This window comes from Toxorhynchites rutilus, chromosome 2, assembly GCF_029784135.1.
Source record: "Toxorhynchites rutilus septentrionalis strain SRP chromosome 2, ASM2978413v1, whole genome shotgun sequence".
NCBI lineage: Eukaryota > Metazoa > Arthropoda > Insecta > Diptera > Culicidae > Toxorhynchites > Toxorhynchites rutilus.
In genome coordinates this window covers 314,051,577-314,075,260 of record NC_073745.1, presented here as the reverse complement: position 1 = coordinate 314,075,260, position 23,684 = coordinate 314,051,577, and the positions used below count along the sequence as shown (strand labels likewise).

The window sequence follows — 23,684 nt, the reverse complement described above, 5'->3', positions numbered from 1 at the left end:
TACTTTTTTCTGCAAAAAAATCTTCCAAAAAACAATCTACACCCCCCTGATTGACAATATGTTGGATCACTTCCGTGGAGATTCACATTTGCATCCGATTAACGCCCCATGATTGCTGCATTACAATGAAAACAAAAAAAAAACTTCAACCAAATTTATTCTATTTGATCCCGGAAATTCAACAAGTATTGAACAATATAATTGAACGATTGAATCGATTGACTGTGGGCTGAATTGTTTTTGCAAACTTACTGCACTGCCTGGGGACGGCATTGAATGCTGAGTACTAGCGTCGCTAGAATACACGTCTGAAAATAAATACAGAAAAGAAAAAAAAGAATCAATCAATAGAAATTCATTCAAAGGCAGATCTTGTGAGTTTTTTTTTATCCTCTGTTGGCTACTATTTCTAAATCAATTGGAATTAAAAAATTATTGCCCCGGATCGACGTGATTCTCATATCTGAGCAGAAGAAGTCGATGCGTCAGCCCACCTGTTCGGGGAAAAATGAACTCATATTCAGTATTTTTTCCAGCACTTTTTTGATTGGATTTGATGAATTATTTACACCCCCGCTCCGGAATGTGACGGAGCAAACAAAGAACCCGAGGGTATTTAAAATTCGGCACAAGCGACGAACTCGTCGCAAATTCGTCAGCGTTGAAAGACAAAAAAAAACCGTTGCGATCGCATACGAATGGACATTTTATTCGATCGCCGGAGAATGCACGTGTGCCTGTCATCTAATGATAGCGATTAGAAGAAGATGGATCGGGTCGATAACTGGTGTGCCCATGAGCTAGCTTTTATTCATGAATGGATTTTTTTCGGTGGCCAAATCGGTGTCATGGGTTCACCCAATTGTGCAACGATCAACAATCGTGACGGTTCGTGGGAGGAATTGGGGATCGAGAGCGTTAATTATTGCCTGTACGCGCTCAAGTACTGGTACTTGAGTCGGATCTCAGATGAGAGGATCAACTTTGCTGAATTAATTAATTCACAGTCCGTAAACAGAATGAGATCAGCTTCGAGCGAACGCAGCGATCGGGTTGACTAACCTGGTTCCTGGAAGTTACGGCAGCATAAAAACCAAGGACAAATTAAAAATCATTAGGGTGTAATTATTCCACGTAGACTCCGTTCCCGTCCAATGACGCGAGGTTTGGTCAGAAAAGTCCATGTCTTCGTCCACACTGTGATAATACGAGTCTTGAATAAAAACTACAATTTGCAAATGATGAAACGATCTGCGATGAAAGACGATCCTCGCAGGATTTCTGCAGCCTGCGCGTCAACCTACCCATGGCAGGAAACGCAAAGAGTAATCAGGTAAAAAAATGTAGCAAATGTAGGATATTCGCGATCTTACGCCGATGCGCCGGAGCACGTTCCCACCATTACCTCAATTACGATAATCTGTACGTTGAGGACAATCAATATCAGCTGATTTACGTTCGCGTCAGCAATCGACGAGAGTTCGATACACATCTATCGCAATCCTGACCAGCATGTTTGAAGTTTATTTCTCACATAACAGATAGGGATGGTATAGAATACGTGAAGAGGTGAACTCTGTATTTAATCCGGGTCTAGGAAACAAGATTTAAAGATCTTTGGTTGCCGAAATATTTGATCGATAAAATTCTTTCAATACTATTTTTTGCAAGTTTTTGCCGCAATATCGTTCATTTGAAGAATTCATCTTGTATCTCCACCTGTCAGAAAAGTGGCAACGAGGCATAATTTTCAATGCACTTCTTGTATGCAATATTTGGATGGTGTTCTATCTAGGATTGGGCGATCTTGGACCGATAATCAAAACATCGATCTTTTGCATTCCGATTTCCGATTTTTTGGATCAATTTTTTGTAGCTTGAGCTTGAGCTTGGGTAGACTGTACAATTCGTAGTTGCTCTCCGTGATTGACCTGAATCAACCAAATTGCACAAAGAACACACAGAATGACGCTTGGAACTAGCAAATCATTCTCGTTGTGCAATTTTCGGTGATTCGAACTTTAAATGGTCAATAACGACGCCGGCCACGTCCTTACAGCCACCAGGGAAAGGGAAGGAATGTTAGTATGATATTCGCCGCCCGAAGGCCAGAAGGGTCGCCTCTATAGCGTGGTTCCCTAGCGTTTATCAAGGAAGGGATAATTGTTAGTGGGAAGTGGTAAGAATCAGGATTCACTTTGGTAAGTGATGTGATTATGTAAACGCGATCTATCGACCATTCAACAAAACTAAATATTGAAAATCTCATATCTCAACACGCGACAGAGATCATTAGGTATCCTGAGAAGGAAAACTTGTAATATTATTTAGATTTTCAATTTCTCGCACATATTTGTTATCGAAATCCAATCGCAACCGCGAAGTTTTAACTGTAGGGAAACCTGAGAGGGTAATCGAGAGAACTCATCTAGAAACAATCGCCCTCCATTACAATATAAATTAACACACTAAAGCTACTATGTTCATACTAGTTCCATATTTTGGTTAGATTTGATGAACCTCTGTGCGCAAATGGGGCCACTCGAATCGTATGCAATCGCAAGAAGTAAACAGCTACACAGAATTGCACCGGTGCGGCTGTCAGTGTCCCCTCGCGCAACCCGAAATCGGCCACACCAAGCGAACAAAATAGCCCGTCTCCCTACCTCAGCTATCGTACAATCAAACCACCATATGTACTCGGATTCAACATAACTGCACTCAAGGCTACGTTGACAAAAAAAAACTGATGAAAAAAAAAACAAACCACTCTGCCCGCTCGAAGCAGCGAGGCCGAACAAAGCGAGGGAAAGCAATACATCCACACCAATAACGGGTGTGTCAAATCAAATTGCATCACGGAAAAAAACGCTGTAGAAATTTAATTTTTAGGAATTATATATTCAGCTTTCGCTTATAATCAGATAAGAGTGTATAGATCACGTTGGCCATGCTTCACTGTCAATTTTTCGTAAATTTGGAAAAATGTCGTCGAACGAAAAAGAGTGTCGTGAATTAATCCTGCGCACTCATTTCGAGAATCCGGAGTTGTCACATCGGGTCATCGGTAAGATGCTGGGAATCGTCCAATCCACGGTCAGCAGAGTACTAAAACGATACTTCGAGAACCTAACCATCGACCGGAAGGTGAAGAACGGCAAAAATGGATGCTCCGTCAGTGAAAAAGATCACAAGCGCGTAGTTAAGCAGTTTAGACGTGATCCGAGAAGTTCGGTCCGGGATGTCGCCAATAAGCTGAATTTGTCAAGTTCATTCGTCCAGCGGACCAAGCAGCGGGAGGGCCTGCGTACATACAAGGTTCAGAAGGCTCCTAACCGCGACGAAAGGCAAAACATGGTGGGGAAGACGCGAGCCCGGAAGCTGTACACCGAAATGCTGACGAAGCCGCATTGCCTGGTAATGGACGACGAAACCTACGTCAAAGCGGACTATCGTCAGCTGCCGGGCCTGTTGTTCGTCTCCGCAGAGGACAAATTCAGCGTTCCGGAGGAGATTCGCAAGCAGAAACTATCCAAGTTTGCCAAAAAGTACATGGTGTGGCAAGCGATCTGCTCTTGCGGAAAGCGGAGCGCCCCCTTCGTGATGACCGGCACGGTAAACGGGCAGGTTTACCTTAAGGAGTGCCTACAGAAGCGCTTACTACCAATATTGAAGCAGCTCGAGGGCCCGACCATCTTCTGGCCGGATCTCGCTTCGTGCCACTATTCAAAGGACGTGTTGGAGTGGTACGAAGCCAACGGGGTCACCTTCGTGCCAAAGGAAATGAACCCGCCCAACGCGCCGGAGCTTCGCCCAATAGAGAAATATTGGGCGATTTTGAAGCAGGCCCTCCGGAAGAACCCAAAAGTTGTCAAATCGGAGGCGGACTTCAAGAGAAAATGGATTTCTGTTCAAAAAAACTACAACCTGACGTTGTACAGAACCTTATGGACGGGGTAAAGAGTAAGGTGCGAGCATACGGGCTTGGGCTCGAAGTATGAATAAAAAGAAAATGCCAAAAGTTGTTTAATAGTTTTTATTTTAATGTCTAAAATTTTCAAAAGGATCGGTCTACTGGGCGAATTTCTACAGCGTTTTTTCCGTGATGCAATTTGATGTGACACACCCTTTATAACTCAATGCAGCTGCAATCCCACGACCGTACACGTCTCGTACGGCCACACTCTCGCACACAGTCGCATCCACCATCACAGTACACGAGAGTGTGTGTGTGTGAACACTGAATCTGATTTTAAAATCCGAGCTCCTCGACCCTTTGAAAAAAGGCTCAACATAGAATCGCTGAGGAAAGATATTCGGAATTATAATTCTGCGATCACCTTATTTGGAATTCAGAATTTTAAAAAAAACAACAAAGTTTATAGTACAGCTGAAACTCGAAAAAAAGAGAAAAAAATAAATACAAATACATACAAACACAAACACAAACATTTGCGAACAGTAGGGTTGAGTGATCAAATCCTTCTCCTCCATTTTCCAAGTCATTCTGTATGCAGAGAATAATAATTTTTGGGCAACAATACAAGCTAATCACAATCTACACTAACTACTTTCGATACGCAACATAAAGTGGATTCTGACAACTCCATAATTATCCTGGGGTTCGGAGTCAGTCATTTCAAGATGAATTCACATGGCAGCTTACATTGTAGAAACTGCTGCAGCCCAGTTAACGCGCACCCAATCTGAGACCAGCCCAGTTGAAGAACAACCAGTTAGTGAACGATTACGTAGAGGCGAATGAACTGGAAAGTTTAAAGCCTCTTTAAAACAAAGAAGAAGAAGAAGAACGATTACTGTGCTGTACTGCAATACAAACGAAACAACTTACACCTATCAACAGTGAAACCGAACATTAGAGACGCATTCGCTAGAGAGGATAATAGGTTAAGAGAGAAAGGAAAGCCACCAGCCTATAAGTGAATTTCACTCTCCGAATCAATCCGCCACTCGCTCAGAAACATGCTACATAAACACATATTTTTGGATAAATTGTATGTAGTCAAAAAAAAACGTGAAAATCGACTCTTTTCGATTTTTCCGACACTGGAAAAACTTGTTGTAAATTTGTTTTTTGCTGCTCAAATATCCATGGTTGACGTAAGCGCCACTCGATTATATACAGTTTTTGATTTCTTTTCACTCTATATAATCAAATTATGTATATAATCGAGTGAAAAAAAAAATATTTGTTTTCTTTTTGCATGTATTTTTTTGTTTTTTTTTAAATAAAAGAAGAATTCGATTTTTGATTTATCCCCTTAATGTCAAAAAACATCTTTCTCAAATAAAAAAATTTTTATCCAGATTCTCTCAGGAGGTGATAGACGATCATATTTGATGAAAAAAAATCAACCTACGCAAATCGAGTTTCGAATTTTCATATCGAATTTCGAATTTCAACAATGACAGAGTTATAGAACTTTTTTTTTTTGTTGTTTCGGACTATGTTGCCTCAAACTGGCTAAACAGTAAATAGAACGCTACGGAAGACGATTCTGATGCTTCCATTTGAAATATGAGAAAATTTAGTACAGGATGTAGTAGTGAAACAACTAATATAGTGGATTTTAATAACATTTTGAAAGTGAAAAACCTAATTAATGAAGTTAATAATTTTTAATTTGTTATTATTAAAAATATCCTAAAAATTTATATTAAACTAGATTGTTTCTATCAATTAAATTGAACCTCTTTAACCGCTCTACAATTTGTTCTTTGACACCCAAGTTCTATCTTTTTTAATCTGACTGCAATATCTATATAAATAATTCTTGGTGAAAATTCAAGCAAAATCTTCAAAAATCACGATTTTTACCCCACTGTACATTTAATAGCTACTTAAACTTCACCTTAACGTTGAAAGGTTACATTTCGTCTTGAGACAAGTCATATTTGAAATATAAAAAAAAAAATTTCCAAACTGTATATAATCGAGTCCAAAATTGTATATAATCGAGTCCGACCTGTACTGCAATCAGGGTGCCGAAAGATCGACTAAATGCTCGGCGTATGGCTTCTTGGCTTCTATGGGATCTTGTCAGCCGGGCAGATATCAGTTGTTGAATTACTAATAATGCGTTCCCAATTTATTAATTCAATAAAATGATTCCATGACGGCAAAAGATGAACGGCCTTTTTCTCTGGGTTTTAAAGTTTATTTGTGACCATAAATCAGGCACAAAACAAAATGCTTTTGATGTTTGAATAGAAATATGAAATTTTAATTCCCTGTTTAAGGGGGATTCTAGTGCAAAGGAACAAATTTCGGATGTTTTCTGAATAAAAAACATAGAATATTTTTACCTGGGTCATGCGGAGTCAATCAGATTTCATTTGCTTTGATAAGAAAATTTCTCACTATTTTTCCCCATCCACTGCCTGTCACATTTTTCCCGATCAGAAGAACAAACAATTTCGTGACTCGATCCATGCTTTTTTGTTTGTTTTCGAACCAGAATTTTACCAAAGAAAGTCAGTGTGATTTAAATCAACGACTATTAGTGTACACAACTCAATTTTGTTTAGATTTGGAAATTGGCCGCTATAAACGAAAAAAAAAACAAAACACGACAGTCGAAGTATGTTCATTTAAATATTATATATTCACTAGCTGACCCAGCAAACGTTGTTCTGTCACATATATTATTTCTAGTGAATATTTTGGATGCTCAATAAAACATAACTAAAGTATTCTAAGAGTGTTTGAATGTATTAACGATCTATAAAATTAATCGAATGCGATAATATATAACAAATGAAACAATTTGAACGAAAGTTTTTATGACGTTTCTTGATTCAATGTATTTTATGACCGTAATGGACACGTTTGACATTTTTAAAGTTCAATGTAAAGAGAAACATAATACATTTTTGTCGTAAAGTAGAAATATGTAATAAGGAAAATAAATATCCATTTCATTCAATTGCTGTCTTGTTGATGGAATTACGCACTTGCCATTTTCATGATGGACTGCTAAATTTATAACTGCTGGATCCCGTTTACGAATTGGGAAACCGACGAACGCCAGACAACTTCATTGGAACTGATGTTCCGGGCTATTTGGAGCCGCATTATTTGTCAATAAATCGAGAATGATTCATATCCGAATTCTAAATTTGAAACACAGTGATTGGGTCGTTGGTGAAATCTCTAGGAAAACGTTTTCGTACATATTCTACCGTTCTGAATCATATTTCGGACGCTTAAGGCATATGATGAAACTTTATGCATAGGTATTATTTGGTTGATATTTTTAATGAATTAGTTCAATATGTTTCTAAGCTTTCTACTTTGGCACCTATTTGATTGAAAACATAAAAACATCATCGAATAGAATGCCTTTCAAATGAAGCGAATTAAAATCAAACTTCGGACACTAAATCAAATTTCGGACAGATTGAATTCAAATTTCGGACGCTTTATTTTGTAATTTTTTGAACAAAAATTACATTACACTTGATAATATTTTTTATTCAACTGCGAAACACTTCAACACGAAACACTAATTCATCCGTATTCGTGGAGCAATTTACTCTCTCTCAGATAGGCAGACCAGAAAACGGATCTTAAATTGTTAAAATTTGAATGGAATTACTACTCGATGTCGTTCAATAACATAGAAATCATAGTCCTGACCCTAACTTAAGGTTTTTTGTTTTGTATAATTTTTCTTACATTTACAACTAAACTTTATCCATCTTAAAAAAATCATTTCCAGACACAATTTTCGTTTCCTCTCTTGCAGAGTTACCCTTGTGTTACTTTTTTACATATAACACATATTTGACATGTAGAGCTAATTTTTATTTTTTGTTTTCAAAGCGTGTTTATTCCATCCGAAAATCCATTACCACAATGTCGTCTACATGGGATTGCATGGCAATGTTGCCACATTTGCACTTCTCAATTGGACTAGAGTTGAATGGAATACCGAAAGTTAAATTGTGATCAGTTCGGATAATTCTGATTTGATCGAATTTCAGAATACGGGTGATTAGTTGACAGATCTGGAATTTCTAAGAGAATTACACTATAGATTTTCGTACTGTAATATCGTGACAATGCATTGAGTCTTGACCTGACAATAACAAAGGCCGTGTCGGCATTGCTCATGACAGCGTCTCGCAAGTGAATGTATTCTTCCTCTAGCCGCTTTTGTTGATAGTGTCCTAGGAATTGCTGTCATTCGTTTTCTACCTTCACTTTTCGACCATAATTTGTTGGCACAGCTCTCGACATCGTAGAATGGCGTTGTCCGGACCATTTCGAATCATCATATGATACACATAAAAATCCATCGAGCGCTTTCTCTTGCTTATTTCGTCTCTTCTGACCGCATGTTCATAAATATTAATTCCCAATGAGAAATGATGCTTATGCAATATCCGTCTTGTTGTTGATTCTACACATATGCTCTTTAGCTGGTGTTTTGATAGCTATAGTGTGATTGTCATTTTGTAATCCGAGCAAGTGTTATATGAAGAATTTCAATAATTCGTTGTGCTCATTCAAAAAAGCACCCAGCACGTCAGCGATGCGTCTGGCTTTAAACGAATTAAGGTTACTTGCGCATGGGTGGATGAAAGTTCGAAGAAGCGTAGCGCGTAGCGCTATCTGTCATTTAAAAACGTAAATATTTTTTTTCAAAACGAACGACAGTTAAATCACTTGAATATTGTTCATACAAACATACTAAAATCGCGATTAAAAATAGAGAATGAGGGTTCAAATTTAGGGAAAAAAATGTTCAAAAAATATTTAAAAAAAACATTTTTCTGCATAGGGGTGGTCCTCAGTATTAAATATATGGTATTCGGTACCCTAGCGGTATCATATATAATTTACTACTTGTTCTCATGCCTTCCTAGTTCTTTGGTATAATTTCATCAAAAAATCATGATAGGTTATTTGTCGCTCAAAAATGGTGCCTTAGCCAACGAGTCCGCTCTCTCGTTATCTGAAATAGAACAATGGACTGAGACCGATGATAAGGTAATCCTGTAAGATTTCTCGACTAGACTACCCAAGAACTGTCTTATTCTCATAAGAAACTAACATGAGGCTCTTATAGGTTTTATCGATCGAATAGCTTCTACTGAACTGAGATGTTTGTAAATTAAAATATAAAATTTTATATTTATAAACGAATAATTGCCATTCAAAAAAAGGCGGCGTGAGGAAGAATACATTGCGAGACGCTGTCATAAGCAATGCCGACACAGTCATTGCTATTGCCAGGCTAAAACACAATACATTGTCATGGCATTACAGCACATGTTGCATGATGTATTCAGCGAGAATAACCTCATACACAAATTTGTAGTTTGGTTCATCGATAAAACACGCCCTGAGGAAATCAATTGTTAGAAAACTGAATAGCGTAATAGATTGCAACCAGTTACGCAACATACATCAAGCAGGGATTTCTCAAAATATGATAGGCACTGAAGTTTTCAATAAATATGCCAGAACTAGTTCCAGAACATCAGTAAAAAAACATTCATAAACATTCATTCCATCTTTAGAATATGAGTCTTATATGAGTTCCGAAGCAAAAGCTACCCTTCTCGAGGACCAATAGTATCGTTGTTTTGTAGGCTCCCTGACTGAGCATCCCGCCTTGTTCTGATTATTGTCTTGAGGAAGTTGATCCTCTGTGCCATTTCTGTTTCAGATACGCAAAATGTCTGCCTCAGGTACATTTAGAATCGAAATAAATACCAACATATTTTAAATCCATAGAGTGGGTTCTAGTTTTGCCGAATAAATGAGGCAGAATAGTTTCGCGGGTTTGTGCTTTTTAGAAAAAAAAAACTACCATCTCTGGTTTCTGCGTAGAAGATTCGTTACCCAGCTTGATAGCCCATGTGGACAAATTGTCCAACGTAGCCTACAATGATCTTTGCAGATCGACGGAGGAAGATTCCATAATGGAAACCACTCCATCATCTGAAAGTTGTCTCAGCGTGTTATGTTCGATATCATTAACATAAAAGTTATATAATAGGAAGCTCAAACATGAATCTTGTGGAAGGTCTATATAGCTTAGTCGAGAAACTGACAAGTTTCCATGGGAAAAACTTATGTGTTTTTCTGACAGCGAGTTATACAAATAATTATTCGAAGTTGACGAGAGTTAACAATTATGAAGTTTATCTTATTTAGTTGTTTTGATGGAAGAAAAAAGTTTAAATAATATAATTCTAGTGTTCAGAACAATAAAAACCTAGATCATACAGACCCAATCAAATTAATTTTCCTAGTGCATTTTGCCTGAAAAAAAGAATTTTCCTTCAACATTTTCCCCATGCACCTGTCAAATGTTTCTCCGATTAAAAAAAACAAACGTTTTCATGATTCGGGCTTTTATTATTTACGTTTTAGGACAAACCAGAATTTCACTTGAGAACATCTTTCAACTAACTGGTGATGTTGGATTCCGAAATGTAATTCGATAATTATATTATCCAGTATTCAGAATCATAAAAACGTAACATTTGGTAAGAGATAAAATTGAATTGTAAAGAAGTTCAAAACATCTTAATAATACTGAAATTATATTCAGTTCCTGTCAAAATGTCGATTGAACCCTTATGATTTTGAACGCTAGCATTAATCGATGAAAATATGTAGTTTGTTAATTTTTTATCATTCCATTTTTATGGATTGTGGATGTGGATTTTAATAAGAAAAGTTACACCTCTTCTCCTTCTGATTGCATAACTTTTAACATTTCTACTGAATTCTTTTCGACAACCAATTTAATTCCATCTGTATGACCCAGATTTTACATTTCTTCATCTTCAAACAATATAACAAGAACTAAACGAGAAAAAAATCAGGATTAAAATAATAGCTACAAGCTGCTGAAGTGAGGAGGTTCAAAAAAAAAGTTGCGCCATGGCGTACACGATTCCAGTCCTTCAGATTCACAAACAATTCAAAACAAATCGAACAGATTCTGAGTCGGTAAAGATGGCGCTATGGTATGAACCTCGGACAAGTCTCGCGTAACTTTTGAAAAGGTCCAATGTAACATTTTCGTCAACTCGAGAAAAACGAAGTTGAAAACCCGAACATTATTCCGCGAAATGTCTTAAAAGTTATCGATCTTTATCGCTCCTCTAGCCACTAGCGATCAAGAATAGCTCTCCAAAACCAATCGTAGCTGTTGTTCCGTGATTTGAGTTTAAAGTTGAAGCCAAGGAGCGAAAAATGTTACATTGGACGTTTTGACTGCCCGCGTTTGCACATTGGACATATTACGTTGCACGATAAGAATTTGAAACTAACTACTAAACAACAATCCAAAAATCAGCATTTCGTTCTAAAGACAGATTATTATTGTTATCACCCGTTGAATTGAACTGAAATCGATAACAACTACTGTAAGAAACAAAAACTCAAAACGACCGAAGTACGACTTCGTGTTGTTTTGACTGCTTTGTTACTTCGGACGTTTCGGGCATCGGAGGAAAGTGGCGTCCGAAGTAACAGCCGGGTGCTTAAAATCCGAATCTGTACATTGGATATTTTTTGTATCGGCGATAAGATGAAGAAAATAGATACGTGAACGATTGTTTTTGTAATGCATTCAATGATTGAAGACTAATAGCGTGCATCTATTAACTCGATTTGTTTACATTTGTTACATAGGACCTTTTCAAAAGTTACGCGAGAAGTCAAAAAAAATGTTTTTTGACAAAATGGCAGCCGTTTGATACAAAAAATTGCGTAGTAGCAAGAAGAATAAATTGACGATGTAAAATTTGTAAAATAGTAAAATTAGAAAATAGTAATGTTTATTGATCCATGCTTTAGAGAGATATATGAAGTTTTATTCACGTCAAATTAGAAATAAATCGATTCAGTAGAACTTGAGATATCGTGTACGCCAGTTTTAAAAAACTAGTTTCGAGAAAAGCACGATTGATGTTTTTGGTCTAATCCGTACTAGATTATATACCGCATCACTAAAATTCCTATAATTAATAATAATAAGATTTCCGAAAAGTGTTTTCTAGGGTACATTCTTGAATGTCCAAACTTCAGAATTATGAAGAAAATAAAAACGGGTTTTCAAATTTCTTGACCACTAGCTGACGCGGCAAACTACGTCCTGCCCAAAATTTATTTTTCGTTATCATATCCACGTTTTCTTACTAAGCGCACGTTCATGGGTCCAATCGCAGAACTATTCATCGATTGATGTTCTTATCGACCCTTTAAAATTACCTTTTACTATGAAATTCCTAGTACTTCTACCAAAACTCGTCATTATAATATCAGATTATTTTCAGACACAATTCTCGTTCAAGATTTTTCAAACACTTGCAAATAAAATGTTTCTCCGTTACATGGAATAAATGTTCGATACAGAAAATATGATAGAATAACGACAGCCCTAAATCAGACAATTCCTTTCTCATGTTTTGTTCTTATCACATCACACATTCGGCGACCCATTCTCATTTATATAGATAGAAGACGATATAGGAGTGCATTTTATTACATTAAAATCCATTTCCACTTTCGAACGAAGACCAATCTCGTTAGCGCAAACATCAAATGGACTCACAAAGCTTGTAATTGTAGAACATATGCGAATTGAATATTCTCCATTTTTCCCATTTTCCTTCAGAGTTTTCCGTACATTTTCAATTCTCATTATTTTTATGGGACCCCCTCTCCATTCCAGAGGATGGAAGGGTGTCAATCCATCATAGAAACATTTCTCGTTCCCAAAAACCCTTTCATTCCAAATTTGGCTCCATTTGCTTGATTAGTTATCGAGTTATGCTAACCCCGCCAAATTTGGGTCTATTTTTTGTTCCATTTGTATAACAGACCCAACCCCCTCCATTTAGAGAGGGAGTAGGAGTGCGTAACCACCTAGGAAATATTTATTGCACCCTAGAACCTCCACATGCCAAATTTGGTTTCATTTGTTTGATTAATTCTGGAGTGTTTTGTCGAGATATTTGTGTTTTTTTTTTGTATGGCAGCCATAAAAAATCAAAGGAAGAATCAAAACCAGACAACCCGGATACATTGTTGACGCCAAACTTTTAATTAGGTTTCTCCACTTAAACATAAGAGCAAACGGGCGCGTGTTCGGAATTCAACGGCTAAAACAGCTGAAATAAGAGCAAGTAAACGCAGTAAGTTATTGGTTCTTGAAGTGTGCTTCCTAGAAACGCGCGGTAGAGCTGCTGAATACATTAGATTAATTCAAACCGATCCAATTGTCGATGCGTAAACCATGAAACATTTGCTGCAAGAACGTTTAACGAGCTGCGGCTGCGTTTCGGTTCTCCATGAATAATTGAAATGTGTGAATTGCGTACCAAAAACCATCTAGGATGCTTCTTCTCAACACATTTAAAGTGGCTTGATATCGCCACCACAGGTGGCGCCTATTCTCCCTAAAGCCTCTAGTTAAATCAATAAAGAATAAAACTTTATGACCACTCCCGCACAGCGCAATGTAACCAATCGCATGTAACGTTTTACTGACCCACGGCAGGAGAGCCCACAGCTCCTATTGAATATTTATGAAGTTCCTGCGGAATCGAATGGGCCGGGCTGACACTATAAGCCACAACAGCTTGTTGCAATTACATGCTCTCTTAACGCGCGGCAACATGCAAATGAAATTAAATGGACATTATCTCCAGACTCATTATGTCCAGACGTCAATGACACGCGAATGTACCCGCCTCGTCATCAGTTTACTTTTTTTTTACGATTCCCACTGATTTTTTGTTAACTTTTATACGCAAACAGGTTGAGCACTGGCAGAACAAAAATTTATACCTTGCTACCGCAGGGAATGACTAGTCGCGCGTACCAAGGCGAAGATTATATCAATTTAACAAGCTTAACCATAATAATATACGCAACGTCGTTGAACTATTCATTATTGCGCTTCTTTCGTGATTTTTTTTCCCCTCTCCATCAAAGAAGCGTAAACGCAGTGGTCTTTCTCCAGCGTAGGAACCTCTTGACGTTTCGCTAGTCGTCGCGAGATACATCAAGTTTATTCGTTCCAAAACAAAACCAGGAACATTTCTCCGCCGTCGGAACGAATCACTTGGAGACAATAGGGTGTTACTTTGTTCCCCGGAGAACCGGTTCGCGATATGCAATATGCGGAAGATGTAAAATAAGTTGGATTCATGCTGTGTTTCCCCCCGTCATGCAGTGATGTTTTCCCCGAAAAAGGGCATTACACGGAGCCGGTTTTGCAAGGTATGCAAAGTCGACTCTGCGAATGCGCGAATGATTCCAACGGTTCCTGTGGGATGATGAGTGTGTGCGGGTTACGCAAGTAATCTACGGATGTTACCGAAGAAGGTCCATTAGCGAATGTTTTGCTTTCGAGCAGAAACGAATGGTGGGAATGTACAGAATTGTTGATGAGTAATTTGATTCATGCATGATTTAGGTGGATGATTTAGAGGGGTCAGTTGGCCATATTCACAGCGGAAGCCTTTTCTCAACGTAATGATCAATATGGTAAGATTCTGCATTAAAACTCGGCCCACTGTACAGAATCTGGTAATTTCACTTCATCGCATATGGATATCGGTCGGCCCTGTCCAACTAACAAATGATCAACAGTTTTGGTTTATCCTATTTCTACGTGAACGATACTTTTACGTAGCTTCACTTTCGTTACACAATCCTAGGTTGCTCTTCTGAGATCTTATTACCTTTTTATTTTTAATTTTCTGCTTTCACCCCCAATCTTCAAATGAACTTCTGCGAATTATCAAAACATAAATGTCGTAGACTTCATTATATTGGAAACGTCTCTCATTTATGTATATTTATTCCTGTATGCATCTTTAAAATCGTTGTCAAGTGGTTACTCTAATATAGCGAAATGGATTAAACCATAGTAATGCTTTCTTGTGTCGAAACAATGAAACAATAAAAAAAATCTCAATTTTTTTTTGGGAAAAATACAAATCGACAGAGTAATGTTTAAGAAATTACACACGTGTTTAGTTACTTTGAAAAATGTCCTATTCCATTGGAGTTCGAAGAAAGGCATCCTGATTCATTACATTACTTATGTGGCTTGTATCTAGTAGGGGAACTGGGGGAATGTGGTCATCCTAAGGAACATGCCCATTTCCTGTGTCCACATACCACTAAAATCCCCGTTCTGCAAAAAATATTGTAGCTCAAATTATTGTAGTTCAAGATAGAAAGCGATTTCTATTATGAAAATTGAAAATAGTAAATTGTTCATTATTAGAAAAAAGGTTGAAAAATCGAACATTTTTTTAGTGAGGAGGTAACCTGTGGGGGGCAAAGTTGTCACTCGCACATATCACGCTAGAAGAGATAGATTTATGCGTGTTTTCTTGGCCAAATTTTTTAAAATCATTATTGAAATAGTAGGTACATGTATGAAATGAGCTAGGCCTATTCAACTAGAATCGTAAGTGAAATTTTCTCATACGTACAAAAACGTAGTAGGAAATACATAACGTTTTTAAAAATAAGGCTTGGTTTTGGTTGGGGCGGCATATTTTTCCTGGGTCAAAACCACAAAAGGAACCCCTCTAGGAGCAGAAGGTGATAAGGTATATCAGCTTTTGAAAACAAAACATTGTCAGTAGTAATCCTCCACTGACCACTTTGCCCTCCAAATAACGAAATGCGAAATATGCAAAATAATCGCTGAAATTGAACCAAATATCTGTTCACCTCTCGTAGAATATGTGAACAGCCGTCCAAACTGTTGATTTGTCGCAAATATCAGGTCAAATAAACTAAATTTCACTAGAAATTCCTTAAATTCGAAACGCACTAAACTATGACCGAATGGCTACCGAAAGAGCGTTTTTTGTTTTTATTTATTCCTTGACATGCGACAGCTCCACTGTAGTACAGGGTGACTCAAAAGTCATGAAATTCTTCAAACATAAGATGACAATCAATACTTGAATAATAATTAGACATACTTGAAAAATAATTAGACAACTTTTTGGGAAAAGCCTATTTTTTTCTTAATTTTTTACAAAAAAATATATCTTAAAAAATATGATACCTAAAAAATTCATGTCAAAAGATATAATGTAGGAAATTGTTTAAATTTTTACAAATTTTTTTTTTTGTAATTTTTTTTTTTACAAAAAAGTTATTTCGAAAATTTAAATTCATTTTTCTCAAAAACTTATTTGTTTAAAATTCCCAAGAATATATATATGAATAGCCCTTACAATTTCCAACAAGTCGTCTAAACATCGGAAGATGGGCACTTTTACAGGGAAAAAGTTTTTCGAACAACAACTTTTTAATGTTTTCTTTGAAAAAAATACAACTTATCCTAATTTTGTTAAAAGTCAAGATACGGATATAGTGTGTTCGACAAAGTTTTAGATCTTGCTAAAATATAAACCTTTTATAGTCTTTGGAATATAAGACTTTCTTGTGAGATTCCTGAAAAAAATAATGTTTTGCTCGAAACATTTTTGTATGTAAATTCTCACGTTTGACATGTTCTTGACATGTTTCTAAATAGAGAAAAGTTAGCAGAGCATTTAAAATGCGATAATGTATACATGCAAATTTTACGAATTGAACGTTAATAGCATTTTTTCAAAAAAAAAAAACATGAAAAAATTGTTGTTCGAAAAACTTTTTCCATACAAATGTGCCCATCGTCCGATGTATGGAAAACTTGTTGGAAATTTTGGAGGCTATTTATATCTACTTTTTTCAGAATTTTAAGAGCATATGTTTTCGAGAAAAATAAATTTTAATTTTCAAATGATTTTGTTTCAGCTTGGAACACACTGCCCTCATTATATTGATGACAATAACAAACGAGTTCATTTTGTTCATATCGGTGATGCATGAAACAAATTTGCTATAATGAATGAATGCGACATTGAGTGGGGTTCATAACTTCGCTGTTATTTATACATTGAACATCAAAAGCACCAAATTGATATTCGAAACGATATTCGTTCTGGCAGTGAATTTGAGTCAAAACTCGAAAATAAAAAAATAGTCAGGCTGGACCATTCAAAGAATAAAAACACCAGAGTTCGATAAAACGAACTTTGCAAGAAATCGCGCAGGATTTTGTTTGGCGAGACGGTAATAACGGCATTTGCAGAACGGATGCAACGAGTGGTTGTAGCTACCGTCAAGTGATTTGCGACATCGGGAACAACTGATATTCATTTGGCTAAAATGAAATTCAATTCCGACGTCTTCAATAATCAAGACGCAAATGACACTGGTTGGAAAAATAAACGACAAAACATATTGATGGACAAAAATTCAATTGGTCATATTCACTGGTTGTCTGGATCTGTCATTTTGCTTTTCGTTTGGAATATATAGGTTTTCGATTCAACCTTGTCCGAAATTCTATGCATTTGAGCTTAGCGAAGATGATTTTTTTCAAATATGACAGTGACTGACGTAGACATTAAAAATGTGGTTTGGAAAATGTTGATACCTTTCGCATTTTGTTATCATTTGGAATCACCTGCAATCTCGATGCAGGATCATGCTGTGCAATTGTTCTATAAAATTGGTCAATTCGCAAAAAAAAACTATGAATGGGTTATACCTATGATATAACCGCAAGCTTGACGTAGGGCTGCCGTTGGCTTAGTAATCATTTGTGTTTTTCCAATTAGCAATAATCGCACTTCGTTTGTTCCTCATTTGGGTACGATATCACGGCTGCGCAAAACTATTGATTAAATTATTCATTGAACTAGTGAATGAATGAAACAATTTACGAATTCAATTGCAAACAAATCCTAATTTAGGTCAATTCATGTATTATGGTAGTGGTTATCGCAGTAAATAGTTATCAACATTTTGCCTAATCATCAAAAGGTATGCGTAGAAATTCAGTGAGCTGGCCACATGAAGGGGCATGCAGTCTTGAATAAACGAACCAAAGCGTTGCGTTTGTACCCGCTTTTTGTAGACCGTGTCAGCAAAACGCATTCCGGTGTGTAAAAATGCATGGGGGTAGAAAAAGTACTGCCGAGATCTGGAATGCCGATTTTCCCAACTCATTAGTTTCGGAAACTGTTTTGGGAAAACACATTCCGGTTTACAAAAACGCAAACGATTACAAAACTACCCGCTGTTTGCATCTATTTTGCCATGCCGATTTCCCCAGACACCATGGTTTTGGAGTCTGTGTTAGGCAAACATCTATTCATTCCTGCGATGGTACCTCAATCGCTGCTCAATTATAACTGAGTGGATTTCCGAGCGGCGCTCGCTTATATACCGATTGGTGATTTCAATAGCCGGTTTTGAAAGCAATTTTAAGGCTATTCAAACAAGTTTTTGGATCAAAAAGTAATTTTATCTTTCGAATGAAGTGTTTATCATACCATTTAGTTCAGTTGTTTAGGAGCTATTAACGCTCAAAATCTCGGTCTCCGGCGTAACGCTTTCGTTTTCGAAACTTAGATTTTACACCACGGTATAGAAATGAAAGACGTAGTCCTACGTCAATAAAAACACGAAAACAAATCATTACGAATGGCAACAAAAATTATGGAATTTCTTTCTCAAGCTGTCAAAAAAGACAAACATTCCTGAAGAAGAACTGATTTATTGAAATTAAAGATTGTCCATTGTTGAAAAAAACATTTGAAAACGGTCCGTAATCGGCAGTTCGGCGAAGCTTCTGTTGGATGTCGGATCAGGAGTTATTTTTGTACTCCAAAGAGCTCAAAATCCCGAAGAAATCTTCGATTGGGCGACACTTAGGCAGCGGTTTTTAGGTACAAATTGGATCGAATGGGTATTTTGAAACGATTGTGTTTTCTGGCGTCAATGCAAAAAACTACCGGGCAAACGTATGCCGTCTGACGGACCTAGCTGAAGGATCGTCTCTTAGGTTCCGAACTGACCGGGCAATCGGTGGAACACAGGTGTGCTTGCGAGAGCACGCCGCTTCCGACGGCAGGTCGACGGCTGACTCGGATAGCGTAATCTCGGCGGCTTGGGGTCGCCTCGATTCCTTATACCCGTTAGGTGAAGACTTCGTCCCTATCACAATGACCTCAGAATAAGTTCCATTACGACAAAATAAATGCGTAATTTTAATTGCGCTTGCGCTGGCGTTAACACGTTGAGCCCCGTGTCGGTCCCTAGGGACTGACGTTGAGCTTTTCGTTAGGAAAACGTTGATCGCTGGGACTGACAGTTACAAAGTAAGGAAATATAATAAAATGGTTTATTTTCGAATGATTTACGATATGAGACTACTTTCTAGTTTTATTTCTAAATTCGGTTTGATAATGATAGTGATTCGTCATGAATCTTAAACTGTTCTCTTCTAGTTCATCGAAAAAGTTTGGCTGTATGAATTTGTAAGAAATGACTGAACCAGTTGTGTGAGTGACAAGTTGTACGTTATGCAAACATTCAATAGTAAAGGTAAAGGTGCGTTCGTTATAATCAAGTGTAAATGTTCATGGATATCTTCCGCCGTCAGATGTCGAAAATGTGAAAAAAAAATCTCGGGACACGATGATACACGTAATTTATCGCCAGTTCGTTTTATTGTAGTTGATGTTCTCCATGGCCCATGGATAACTTCCACAATCAGGAGAGTTCTTGACGTGGCATGTTGCGAAATATATCGTCGGTTCTATTTATTTAGAGTGCTCTCCTAGTTGCCTTCTCAGGTAGTCCATTGATACCTCCGCCGCAAAATGAATAAATCCGAGAATTGCTTCACAAACATGTTTGTTTTGCAAATTTTTTGACACTTATTTTGCGCCAAGTCAAAGTTTCCACACCTGCCTCTCAACAACTTGTTTTTTCAATTCCCGGAAGTAAAATAAAATGTGTGATTGATTTGGTTTAAGCGACGAGAATCTACATCTATTTAGTTCAATTAGTATAATAAAGTTGTTGAGTAAGGGAAGTGATTCTTCCATACATGTAATATGAACTGGAACATTCATATTTTCGACTGGCATTAAAAAAAACCTATAGATATCGTCTGAAGAGGAATTCCGCCCCATTATTGCGGAAGATGATGTACGTAGTCTCGCGAGCTTTTTTTATGAACTAGAATCCAAACTTATTTTGGGGAAGAAAAAACTGATGCCGCCAACAAACAAAATTGTCGCTTTTATGGCCCCAAGACAATATTGGATCCGCAGTACACCCAGTTTTTTTACGCGGGGGATACGTACCTCGTAAAAAAACCGCGCAATAGAAACCGCGTAAAAACTGTACACTCTTCTGTCGATGCATGTGCAGTACCACTGTTGGATCGTCCAGGGCTAAGTAGACAGGGAAAGACATTCACGAATCGCTACCCTTAAAAACCCCGTCCCGTTGTTCCGCCCGGCGAGCTCCCCGTTTCCCAACACCTAAAATCCACGTAAGAATCGTGATAAGGTGCGGCACTAAGTGCTAATCTCCGTTACAAGCACTAATTACCGTAATATGCTCTGAGGGAACATGAGAGAAAAATGTGAGCTAAGGGAGAGATGTGACATTGCACTGGCTGCGTTAATTGGAAAATCCGCGTAAAAAAACCGCCTTAATTGGAAAATCCGCGTAAAGAAAACCGCGTTAATTGGAAAATCCGCGTAAAAAAAACCGCGATAATTGGCGTAAAAAAAAACCACGCAAAAAAAAACGTGTAAAAAAACCTGGGTGTAGCTCGTAAAATTAATAAGTTTAAAAATACACAGCTTTTGCAAATTTATATTTCATGAAATTATTGAAAATTGAGGTGGCACACAATGTACGTAAGCTTATATTGTAAATTTTATCTTATCCAAAAGCTCAGAGAGTCTCTAATATTTTGATATCATTCCAATCCTCGGAACATGCTGGGGTGACAATAAGCTAATAGTGCTCTTAGATGATAGGAAATTGATTGAAGAAGTGATAAGAATGTGAATGTTTGACCGTTTGCAAGCGAAACGAAATGTAGTGTGATTGATCGTGGAACAAAAAAATATTAAAAATAAACATTCCTATACCATCTCTCATATCCTTACAGGAAAGATCACAATGTTTGTTTGATACATCCTCAAAAAAAAAACCCCTACAATCGAACCTCGATTACTACATAGCATGGTATAAGACAAACAGAAAACACAATCCCGTTACGTAGAGCCAATTGTGCCCCTAGTGCAGAATGATGGGAACATTTTCACGGTTGATGATCATCTTTCAATCCAATAAACATTCTGCAACAATGTTGCCACGATACTGCCGCCACTGATGCTTTCACACCGCGGCCTACATAAATCGATCTCCGCGGACAGCACCGTTGCGTGTGTGTACTCATAGATCTACCCATGGCGACCAGATGCCAGTGGGTCGGGTCTATCTAGCGGAACTTCAAATAAGACATAAGCATAAAACTTTACCCGTAATCCATCATTGAACTGCTGAGACCTCGCTACGAAACATACTCGCCGAGCATTTTCGATTAGCAGTCAGAAAAGCTCGGAACAGAGGGTATAAAAAAGTACGGAGGTCAATGAGCTTTGCCCAGCGGACATTACAGGAAAATGACGACAACGACGACGCCGATGGTCACTTCGTTGATAACTTCATATCGTTGACCACCGGACGACGCGCGTCTGCTCCCGGGCTGACCAGAGAGCTCATTATTATCCCCCTTCTTCTTTGTCTTCCTCTTGGGATTTTCCTGTTTTGTGGTGAAATGGAAATTATCTCGTTTTTCCTTCTTTCGACCCGATTTGAAATCCAACGAGAAAGCAATTGCGCTTGGGCCTGGGTACATCGGTGGGATAATTGAGGATGATTGAAATCCAAGCATGATTTCCTCCGAACGATAAACTGTTTAATTGGAACTAGACTTTGTGGTCGAGCAAGAACGCTTAACCTGGAACCAAAGCCAAATCAATTAAGCCATTTCCCGTGGGCATGCCCGCTAAACGCTCAATCATCTCTCTCTGCAAATGCAATGCCACTCTTTGTAATGGGCAATCCAATAGCAATCCGAACGGTATTGAATTCCTGGAAAACTCATTCGAATAATACTGACATGATTCGCCTGCGCTTCTTGGGAGATTTTTATCGACTGACAGCCACTACTGCTGCCCTTCGTGGCCATTAGAGTAATTTCAGCTGCACTTTGATCACGTACCGAGCTGCTTTCGTTTCCTGAGAGTACTTCATGTTAGCAAATTAATGCTCTCATTGCTAGCGATGAATGAATATAATTGACATGTTACATAGTCATTAATGTCCAATTTAATAACACATAGTCGACGAGGAAAAGGTGAGCGTAGATTTCGCGCGTGGTCTAATTACAAAATGAATCCACACCGTGAGTATCTATACTCTCTACGCCCAGGTAAAACACTTCCTTCGCATCATCGCCACCAGCAGCGGTTCAGTCACCTGAGCCGGTGCGCACGGTGCCCTTGACATTGCGTTTCGCGGCCCACAACACATTGGCAGTGGTTTGCAGACTTGTTTTTGTACTATCATCTCTCCGCGAACTCGCGCGCGTCTCTCACGCCAAGAGATATTTCGCTAGCCAAGTTTCGCTGGCAGCCAATTTACAATTCTGTTTTTGGTACAAAGTGGAGGCTGTTGCGGTTATTGCATGCGTTCGCTAATGAGTGCATTACTGAGAACTCGTCGGTCGTCGCATGCTAGCGGAGTTCGGTCAACGACAACGAAAACAACATTCTCTCGCTGTGGTCATCTGGACGGAGGAAGTGTTGCACGCTCAGCACTCCTAAATGGGACGAGATGTTTCGAAACCTGTTTCCGCGAAGAGTTTGGTGTGAACACTTGGCTTGTTTTTATCTGCCCGGTGTCTCGGTTGCTGCCATTCCGGTCGAGCAAAATTAGTTGACATAGCCCATAGAACTCGTTTTGCGCGGGAGTTGTAAAATAGTGCAAGGTTTAGAAAGGAAGGGAACTTCGATCCTGCTGCGCCAAAAGCAGATCACACGGTTAATGGGATTCGATGCAGTATTTTCTGCATTTTAGAGTTAATTGACTCAAGGCTACCACAAAAATGTAGACATGGTCTTCTGACTCAACAACTTAAACACAAAATATGTTTATGCCACCCAGATTGTTTTTTACCGAACTGCCGATAAATTTTCAATATGCTCTACCAATTATCTATTAGATAACGAAAATGGGAAACACATTTCAAGGTGAAAAATAGACCATTGAACAGCCGAAACCACTGTCTTCAATAAAACCCGAACCAATTCTGCCTGAAGCAGTACTTAACTGGCGGAAGGTGCCTTTTTTCGGAGGAAACTAGAAAAAGTGTTATTTGTCTTTCTTTCTTCTCGATCGGTAGAACCAACAAGAGCTTATGCGCCCATCAACACTAAATATCTTTTTTCCGCCGGTGGAAGGTTAAAATTGAACAGAACGTGTCTACTGGCCTATAGAAGAAATCACCGCCCAAGGCAAACACAAACTATGATCCTAAATCGTTTTCCTGTTGGAACTAAATTGATTTCAGCTTGTATATTGATAAGAAAACTCCATTTCTTACATCTGAATGGTTTGAGTGTGACAAACTATTTCCACGACGTCATTTTTTGTTGGCCTCAATGTTTGCCATAACTTAACATTCCACTACAGCGCGGTCTCGATTATATAGAGTCTCTGATTTCTTTTCACT

General features: G+C 38.1%; 1 protein-coding gene across 2 annotated transcripts in view; it reads right to left on the bottom strand.

Annotated features, from left to right (window-relative positions):
* Positions 1 to 23,684, bottom strand: part of LOC129767556 (uncharacterized) — a 79,642-nt gene that overhangs the window by 30,812 nt on the left and 25,146 nt on the right. For both annotated transcript variants that reach the window (XM_055768574.1, XM_055768572.1), the window contains exon 2: positions 253 to 308. In XM_055768574.1, the coding sequence (XP_055624549.1) occupies positions 253 to 308 (56 nt within the window). The remainder of the gene's footprint in view (positions 1 to 252; positions 309 to 23,684) is intronic.